The 10,097-nt window shown below is 43.7% G+C and overlaps 1 protein-coding gene across 6 annotated transcripts in view; it reads left to right on the top strand.

Annotated features, from left to right (window-relative positions):
• Positions 1–10,097, top strand: part of TAF1A (TATA box binding protein (TBP)-associated factor, RNA polymerase I, A, 48kDa) — a 24,354-nt gene that overhangs the window by 5,038 nt on the left and 9,219 nt on the right. For all 6 annotated transcript variants that reach the window (XM_005866504.2, XM_014539925.1, XM_014539923.1 and 3 more), the window contains exons 4-8: positions 3,126–3,239; positions 4,499–4,697; positions 7,793–7,923; positions 8,874–9,032; positions 9,611–9,677. In XM_005866504.2, the coding sequence (XP_005866566.1) occupies positions 3,126–3,239; positions 4,499–4,697; positions 7,793–7,923; positions 8,874–9,032; positions 9,611–9,677 (670 nt within the window). The remainder of the gene's footprint in view (positions 1–3,125; positions 3,240–4,498; positions 4,698–7,792; positions 7,924–8,873; positions 9,033–9,610; positions 9,678–10,097) is intronic.

Here is a 10,097-nt window from a genome sequence, read left to right as displayed (position 1 = left end):
CTAATCTAGGACTTTCTATTCTGGAGATTTCATGTAAGTGGAACCATATAATGTGTGGCCTCTGTGAGTGACTTCTTTCACTGTACATGATGTTGTCAAGGTTTGCCCGTATTGTAGCGTGTATTAGTACGTCATTCCTTTTTCTTATTGCAAAGCAGTGTTCCATTATATAGATCATAGCTCATTTCATGTGTCCATTCGTCAGTTGTTGGACATGTGGATTCTTTCCACTTTGTGGTTATTGTGAATAAGGCTGCTGGACACTCCGTACAGGTTGTGGTCGGGCTGTTTGGGTATGTACCCAGGAGCGGAATCGCTGGGTCGCATGGGAGCGGTTTAATCTCTTGAGGACCTAGCAGACTGCTTGCCAGAGCGATGACACCATTTGACCCTCCCACCAGCGGTGTGGGAGGGCTCCAGGTTCCCACATCCTTGCCAACACTTGTTATTGTCTGTCTTTTGAGTACAGCTGTCCTAGTGGTTGTGAAGGTGACATCTCATGGTGGTTTTGATTTGCTCCCAAGTTCTGTGACTAATGAACATGTGGCCTCAGCGTGATCCTTTTAAAACATGATCCTGCGGAAGACCCGGTGGCTTCCCATGTCACTGCACGTAGAAGCCAGCGTCCTCCTGATGCCTGCGTGTGCTACATGTCTTCCCTCTGCCCCCACCCCCCCGACCTCTCTGACCTCATCTGTCACTCTCCTTGTTTTTTCCTCTGCATCCTCACCGCCTTCCTTCTCTTACTCGGACAGGCTCTTACTTGCCTGGTTGCCTTTGCCTTAGCTGTTTCCTTCACCTGGAAAGGTCTTCAGGACTCACTCTAGCTGCTCCCCTCCGAGGCACATTTTCTTTTTTTTAAAAATATATTTTATTAATTTTTTACAGAGAGGAAGGGAGAAGGATAGAGAGTTAGAAACATCGATGAGAGAGAAACATCGATCAGCTGCCTCCTGCACACCCCCTACTGGGGATGTGCCTGCAACCAAGGTACATGCCCTTGATCGGAATCGAACCTGGGACTCTTCAGTCCGCAGGCCGATGCTCTATCCAGTGAGCCAAACTGGCCAGGGCCGAGGCACATTTTCAACGGGGCCCAACGTGGCTACAGTTGCCGCTGTACACCCCTGTCCACCTTCCAGCTGTCCCTCGGGTCCCCTTATCCCACTCCATTTGTTTCCCATAGTTTTTGCCAATTTAATTACTATGTTTCTTGGTTCTTGTCTGTCTCTCTACAGTAGAATGTAATGTCCAGTAGGGCAGGGCTCTGGAATGGTGCTTTGCATATACAGTTAAATTTGTTCAGTAAAAAACAGTTTGTCCGAAATAATTTCACCTGGAAATCTCAAATAGCTTTTATTTATTTTTTTAAAAATATATTTTTATTGATTTCAGAGAGGAAGGGAGAGGAAGAGAGAGATAGAGAGAAACATCAATGATGAGCGAGAATCACCAATCAGCTTCCTCCTTCATGCCCCATACTGGGGATTGAGCGTGGAACCTGGGCATGTGCCCTGACCGGGAATCGAACCTTGACCTCCTGGTTCATAGGTCGATGTTGCTCAACCACTGCGCCACGCCGGCCAGGTTACAGTAACCAGTGTATGAGTTAGATATCTAATAGAGCCAAAAACAATCCGAAAGAAAAAGTTTTCCCATTGATTGAAAATTCCGTTTATGGACTAACGTTTCATGCACCTTTAAATCACTGGGCAAGTCATAGGCTCTTTTTGTCCAGTTTGTTTTGTGAAGTGAGGGGCTTGGATCAGGGGTTTCTAGGCGCTTATTTGGCTCTATTGGAATCGTCTGGGACAGCGGTTCTCAACCTGTGGGTCGCGACCCCTTTGGCGGTCGAAGGACCCTTTCACAGGGGTCGCCTAAGACCATCCTGCATATCAGATATTTACATGACGATTCATAACAGTAGCAACATTACAGTGATGAAGTAGCAACGAAAATAATGTTATGGTTGGGTCACAACATGAGGAACTGTATTTAAAGGGCCAGAAGGTTGAGAACCACTGGTCTAGGGCTTTCGTTGGACACGCAGATTCCGGGGCTCCGTGCCAGGTCTGAATCAGAGTCTGAGTCCCTGCAGTGTTTATTTTTATTTATTTATTTTATTTTATTGATTTTTTACAGAGAGGAAGGGGGAGGGATAGAGAGTTAGAAACATCAATGAGAGAGAAACATCGATCAGCTGCCTCCTGCACACTCCCTACTGGGGATGTGCCCGCAACCAAGGTACATGCCCTTGACCGGAATCGAACCTGGGACCCTTGAGTCCGCAGGCCGGTGCTCTATCCACTGAGCCAAACCGGTCAGGGCTGCAGTGTGTATTTTTAACGGGTAGTCTTGTGTACAACCAGGTTGAAGTCCACTGTGATAGGTAGTCTCCACGTTCTCTTTAGGCTCCGAAATACTCCAGTCTGGCATTCTGCAAATGAGATCTTGACCTCTCTAAGCTGGGAAGATGCGTTTTACGGTTACACCAAACCACCAGTCTGTATGTTTATAGAAATAACGGATTTAAAATTCACCTAAGTTTACTTTCAGGTCAATGTTACTGAATTACTTTAAAGTGGGGTAAGAGAAACAGAGATTCACGCCCATGGGAAACGAAGAGCTCCAAGTTCTGTCAGCAGCATGGCGGTGCTCTGGGGAGAACATATATTCTATTAAAATCTGTCCGTAGCTGATACACATTCTTAAATTTGAGTCCTAAATTTAAGAATGTGTAGGTTACATATAGTCAGTATTTAGAAAGCTCGCTGGGATCTCAGAAAGTATCCAGTCCATTGCTCTCATTTGGTTTTTCTCCTGTATTAGTTAAAAATGTTATCTTCAGTGCATATCTCAACTGCCTGCCTTCTTTAGTCGACTAATTTAAAAATGGCACTATCATAGTTACCTGGTATTTTAATCGGTGGGAAAGTTTTAATCACATGTGATACAATAGTAGTTTCACTGGGTGATGTGTAGTGAAATATTGATGGAGGTGGTATCTAGGAAAAGAAATTATAGGCTGCTTTTGAATGAAATAATCAGAAAAAAATAGTTTTTCTAGGCAGATATTGGTTAAGGCAAAGATTTTACATTTTTGTTAGTAATTTCTGTTTTGACAGATTATTTGGAAACTCGGAAGTGAAATTCTCTATTATCACCCCAAAAGCAGCGTGGAGACTTTTAATACCTTTGCAGACAGGATGAAAAATATTGGCGTCATGAATTACTTAACGGTAAGAATGTGGGCTTTGTGAATTTACCTTTGCAGTGTTCATTTCAACAAAACAGCTGGTCTCAGCAGTGAGATAAGTAGTCAGGTAAAGGCCTAGACCAGTGATGGCGAACCTATGACACGCATGTCAGAGGTGACACGTGAACTCATTTTTGTGGTTGATTTTTCTTTGTTAAATGGCATTTAAATATATAAAATAAATATCAAAAATATAAGTCTTTGTTTTACTATGGTTGCAAAGATCAAAAAATTTCTATATGTGACACAGCACCAGAGTTAAGTTAGGGTTTTTCAAAATGCTGACACGCCGAGCTCAAAAGGTTCGCCATCACTGGCCTAGACAGAGTGTTAGGGACCTGGATAAATAAGAAGCTGAAAGGAAGCGGTGCTGTGAGAACCATTTACTTCTCCGTTTCCTGTCGCCTACCTTGACCTCTGAGGTAAAATACCTGCTTGTTCTATGTCTCGAGCTGCCCAGACCAGCCCTCTGAGGGGCCACCTTCTCATCCTTTGCTCAAGTCGCTTGAGCTCTCTAGCAATCGGCACTTTTGGAAAAGGATTGAACTAAACAAATTGGGAGTTTGCATATGTGAAAACGTTTTCCCCCCAGCTTTATGGAGATATAATTGGCATATATCACTGTGTAGGTTTAATGCGTACAGTGTGATGATTTGATCCACAAACGCATCATGAAAGAGTTACCAGAATAAGGTGAGCTCGCACCTCCTTCCTCTCACATAATTACCGTTGTGTTGTTGTTATAGTGAGAACATTAAAGCTCTACCCTCCCGGGAACATTCGAGCATACAATTCCGCGTTATTAACTCTAGTTACCGTACTGTATATTAGGTCCCCGGAACTTACTCATCTCATAACTGAAAATGTGTGCCCTTTGACCAACATCTTCCCGCCTCCTCCACCCTCAGCCCTTGGCAACCACCAGGCTCCTCTCTGTTGAGGCAGCTTTGGGGCAGCATCTGAGCCAGGACTGTCTGTCCCCAGGGCACAGGCTCTTTCCCTAGATCGCGCGGTCCTCTCTTTGTAAGCTGACATCATTTTACTCTCACCCACCTCGTGCTGCTCCACACCTCTTCCCTCTTTGCTAGATGGAAATTTTGGATGACGGGGACAGTGTTGTTACATCATGTGTGTCCTGCCAAGATCTCGGCCCAACATACGTCCTATATTTACTGAGCTTTCTGGAGAACGGTGTTCTAAGCACCCAACAGGTCATGGCGCATGTTCTCGTTATGGTTGCAGATCTCCTTGCAACACGCGTTGTACCTTCTGCATCACGGGATGTTCGACGACGCCAGCAGAAATCTCAGCCAGGCGGAGACGTGGAGATACGGTGAAAAGTCGTCTTCCCAGGAGGCGTTAATCAACCTCGTTCAGGCCTATAAAGGGCTCCTGCAATATTACACTTGGTCTAAAAAGAAGAAGGAACTGTCCGAGCTTGGTGAGTGGGTACAAGTGAACTGTTGGGGGATTAGACTGGATCAGAGGGACACAGGGACCTTAAGGAGTAAATCGAATCCCCGACCTCCCAGCCGACCTTTATCCAGATGTTACAGAGAGCAGATGTTTCTATGGATGTAAAATTCTCCATCATCTTTTATATATCGATGTATCAAAAGCCTTTTCAGACAAAACTTAGATGATTCATAAATTAAGTTTATGACCGTTTTAGATTCATTGCTGTTTTTAAATATGATTTCCAGGAAAGGTGATCATTTTCTTTGCATATCATAAATGTTTCTTCTTGTGGGTTTAGAATGGGGTTTAGTGTGTTTTATAATGTTGTTTCTCAGAATACTATGTTTAAAGCAGGGGTCCTCAAACTTTTTAAACAGGGGGCCAGTTCACTGTCCCTCAGACCGTTGGAGGGCCGGATTATAGTTTAAAAAAAAACTATGAACAAATTACTATGCACACAGAAGCGGCAAAAACACCTAGCGGGCTGGATAAATGTTTTTGGCGGGCCGCATGTGGCCCGCGGGCTGTAGTTTGAGGACCCCTGGTTTAAAGAATAGAGCAAGATAAAGTTGTTTCATCTCTGTACAAAGGTCATAACAGACCATTTTCTTTTTTTTTTCCCCCAATATGTTTTTACTCATTTCAGAGAGAGGAAGGGAGGGCGAGAGAGATAGAAACATCAATATGAGAGAGAATTATTCATTGGCTGCCTTCTGCATGCCCCTACTGGGGATGGAGCCCACAACCCGGGCATGTGCCCTGACCGGGAATCACACTGACCTCCTGGTTCATGGGTCTACATTCAACCACTGAGCCACGCCAGCTGGGCACAGACAGTTCTCTGGATCATACCAGAAACTGACCATGTGTCCATCTCAAACTGAGTTCCCTTTCTCTTGCTTTTTACTGGTGATGGTATCCCGTGCTAGCGCCGCATCTGTGTTCTTTAAAGCTATAGGCTGTCTTCATTTCCTTTCTCTTGTTTAGTTTTTCTCTGTAGCTTTTTTTGGGGATTAACCCCTTTTTAATCCAAATTAAAATCAGGACAGTGGTTTTCTCAAGACAATGGAAGGAAAGGCACGTGTAGGGGTTCTTGTTTTCTATCCAAATCTCCGTCTTGGTATTTATCGCGTCGTGTGTGGTAAGCAGTGTTTTCTTATTATGCTTATGAGATAAGTAGTATTTCCTTGGTCTCTGGTCGTGTGATTTTACTAACCTCAGAATTCCCTTCCCTCTTCCTACTTCCAACCTCTCCCAAGACCCTTCTGAGGCATGGTCTTCATCGTGATAATCTTGTGTGGTCTTCATGCCATCCCCTTACCCAGAATGCCCTCCGCCCATCAAGACTCAGTAGACCCCTTATCCTTACACTTGAACCCGATAGATCAGCCTCCTGTGCAGCCTGTGTTATTGGACTCTTCGCCTCTTGCTTTGTAATTGCTCTAAGCTTTTCCCTGTGTGTTTTCTGTTGTATCTCCCTGTCTGCACCAGTCACGTCTTTCGAGGTCCCGTGTCTGTCTGCTGTTTCTTCAGTTCACCTCGCTACAATGCCCGCTGCGATATTTTTTTTTTTTAAAAAAACAGGCTTGCTGATGTTGATTAGGAAAGTTTTCAGTTCAATATTTACTTTCTTACACGTGGTTAGGTAGAACTGAAGCAAATATTTGATGACAGAAGCCGTTGGAACCTGGCATTGACACCATCTCCCCCACGGACAGATGGTCCGGGCCCTTCCTACAGCTGACCTGTTCGTTGTTCTGTAGCAACAGGAGAGGAAGATGGGATGACACGTGGAGCTCTTTACGTTTCTTCCAGCCTCCAATATCTATTTAATAGGAAAAAACCTATGGCTAGTTCTGTATAACCAAGCTCCTAAGAATATAGCACGGAACCATCCCTCGCTGCTGCGGTGGCCTGCCTTCGTTGGATTTCATGCACTTGGCAACTGGGAACCCCCTTCCACAGGAAGTTCACACCCAATGTAGACTTACTCAGGGATCTGCCTTTTGGCTTTAAAATGTTTTTCTAGCCCAGCCGGTGTGGCTCAGTGGTTGCGGGCTTGATCTCCAGTGGGAGGCGTGCAAGAGGCAGCCGATCGATGATTCTCTCTCCTTCTCCCTCCCTTTCTGAAATCAATTTTTTAAAAAAGTTTTCTATACCATTTCTTACCTGCTTTCCTCTTATCACCTCGTTTCCAAGTCCATATTGATATTTATTCAGTTGATCTACTGGGGAGAGAATACCAATCCCTCTTTTTTGGGGGGATGAGTTAGTTTTTTGGTTAAAATGTAGCACTGGTACCAAAAAGTATTTTGGTTGTCTGTTAGTTGTTGCCTTTGAAAGACTAACTTTCTTTTAAACATTTAAGGTTGTGAAATATAACATACAGTAAGTGCTCACTTAACATCGTTGATAGGTTCTGTGACTTTAATAAGTGAAATGACATGTGATAAAACCAGTTTTACCACAGGCTGATTGCTATAAACAGGAGTCAAGTTCCTGTGGCATGTCATCAACAGTATAACGAAATGATGTTGAACGCAAGATATTATTTGAGGACCTGCTGTATGACTCAATGGGATATAGAATGGAAGGGATATAGACAGAAAAAAAAACGTATGAAACAAATGTGTGGTAGAATGAATAATTACAAAACAAACATTCATGTACCTGCCACCCAGGTTAAGGGGCACAGCATTGCTGTCACCATGAAGTCCCGTCCCTCTGCCTCTCCTTCCATTGCCTTGAGAAAACCACTGTCCTGATTTTAATTTGCTAGTATTCTGTTGAGGATATTTGCATCTGTGTTTCTAGAAAGACTGGTCCCTCATGTTCTTGCGTTGTCCTTGTCTGCTTTTGGTCTGAGGGTAATACTGGCCTCATAGAGTGAGCTGGGAAGTGTTCCCTCTGTTCTTTTTTTGCGGGGGGAAGAGTTTGTGAAGAATCAGTCTTATCCTTTCAACGTTTGAATTCACCAGCGAAGCCGTCAGGGCCTGAGCTTTTCTTGTGGGTAGTTACTGATTGCTGATTCTGCAGTCAATTCTGAGTGATTCTTAAAAGTCTGTGATCTTTGATTAGATGAGGATGACTATGCTTACAGCACAGCATCTCAGAACATGTTCAAGCACAGCTGGAAGACGTCCACCAACTTCTCTGCATTGATTCAGACGCCTGGAGTTTGGGACCCTTTTGTGAAGAGCTATGTAGAGGTAAGTAGACTTTTCATAACATTTTATCAGTTTCCTTTTTACTATAAGCCTAACCTCTACTGATCAGAAGGAAACGAATATTTAGAAATTGTTAAAAAAAAGTCTCTCTTTTTGGTCTGAACATTTTTTGTTTATTTTACTAGTATACTGTAAATGCTACCTTTGTATGTGTTTACCGCTGGATAACATGTCATGGCCATGTATTTATAAAATAAATCACAATATAGTTGTAAATGTCAACTCCATATTATTCTTATCGAGCTTAAAAGAAAAGCAGAAAGATCTTTTATGACTCGATGGGTTGTAGAATGGAAGGGGACAGAAATCTGAAATTAGGTCACGATATATCGGGTGAAGAATAACGGCTGTCACCCCAGAGTCATGACGGAAGGACAGGGGGCCTTGGCCCGAGGCACTGAATAAACCCTCACACTAATTGGCTTTGTGAATGCTTCCTGAGTGCTAAGTGGTCATTGTGTTGTCAGAAGAGCATCTCTGAGGCCGGATGCTGGTGAGCCTGGAAGTTTCCGGGTAACGTTGGAGTGGGATGAAAGGGACTGTACTTCCCACGCACCCCTTCTGTGGCTGACGTTACGTAGGGCACCGAGGCGAGTGACGTCCTGTGTTCTCTTTCCAGCCTAGAGTGCTCTGCTGTAAGCGCTTCATTTCTTATAGGAACAGTTCTTATGTGAAGTTGTTGCGTTTTTCAGTAACAAATAGGATAAGGATACAGTGGGAAACCAGCAGGCCTTTGTTGTAAGCGACCTCTGCCCTCCCCAGAGGCTGTAACATGCTGCGGAGAGCAGAAACGGGCGTGACCACCATACCCCACAGCAAATGCTCTTTTTCAGTTTTATGACGTTTTTGTGCCCATCATTAACTTGTGCATTATCTTTCATGTAACTGTCTGACAGAATTTAGCTAAGATACTGTGTGTTTTTTTTATGTAGATGCTGGAATTCTATGGGGATCAAGATGGGGCCCGAGAGGTCCTCACTAATTATGCCTACGACGAAAAGTTCCCATCCAATCCGAACGCGCACGTCTACTTATACAACTTTCTGAAGAGGGAGAAGGCACCAAGAGAGAAACTGATAAGTGTGCTTAAGGTATAGATTTTTTAAAAAAAGATTTTTAATTGGTTTTTAGAGAGAGAGGGAGGGAGAGGGATAGAAAGATAGAAACGTCGGTGGGAGAGACATCGATCAGCTGCCTCCTGCACACCCTCTACTGGGGATCGAGCCTGCATCTCGGGCATGTACGCCAACCGGGAATCGAACCGGGAACCTCATGGTTCATGGGTCGACACTCAACCACTGAGTCACACTGGCTGGGCCTGTGTGAAATAGATTTTTTCCTTTATTTTTTTTCTCTCAGTTTTGACTTCTGAAAAGAAATTGAATTTTTAAGTGTGGTAAATAGTATAGAAAATGTATAAGGAGAAAATAAAAAGTCTCCATCTGTACCTCTGATTATCTAGTTATTATCAGTGATTTTTAAACAATAGCTTTACAGAGAATCCTCTCTATACCCGAATTGAAACTGTGTAAAAGCTAAGTATCTGTTAAATCCGTGATTCATTCACTAAAGGGCTATTCGAGAGTAAGAACTTTATTTGAAAAGTAAGCTGACATTTGAGAAATGCCTTTTGAATGTGCAAATATCACAAGATTATCCTTTCTTCCAGATTTTGTATCAGATTGTACCGTCTCATACACTGATGTTGGAATTCCATAGGTTACTGAGGAAATCAGGTGAGTCCTGTGTGTTTTACATCCCTGTGGGCAGACAAGCTGTAGATAAGGGGGTCAGCAGCCCAAGGTCCCTGGGCCAAATCCATTGCTCACCCGATCTGAGTTCTGGAGCCCAGCCACTCCGTGCACTGGCGTGGTGTCCCTGGTGTCCGTGGCTGCTTTTGCACTGCGGCAGCACAGAGACCACGCAGCTCACAAAGCCTACATCAGGGGTGGGCAACCTTTTTGTGAGTGCGTGCCAAAACCAGCAAAATCTCTGACTCAAAATTCTTCTGCGTATCAACCCTAATTTTTTGAGAACATGTTACGCCTACTTGATATCTCTTAAGGTGTATGTATGTGAAGAACCTTGAAATAATAATAAAATTCATTCGAGTGACAAAAACAGTATATGATGATGAAAAATACATTTATTTTTTA

The sequence above is a fragment of the Myotis brandtii genome, unplaced genomic scaffold, assembly GCF_000412655.1.
Source record: "Myotis brandtii unplaced genomic scaffold, ASM41265v1 scaffold231, whole genome shotgun sequence".
Taxonomy (NCBI): domain Eukaryota; kingdom Metazoa; phylum Chordata; class Mammalia; order Chiroptera; family Vespertilionidae; genus Myotis; species Myotis brandtii.
Note: the sequence above shows the minus strand (reverse complement) of the source record. Positions and strands in the feature narration are given on the sequence as shown.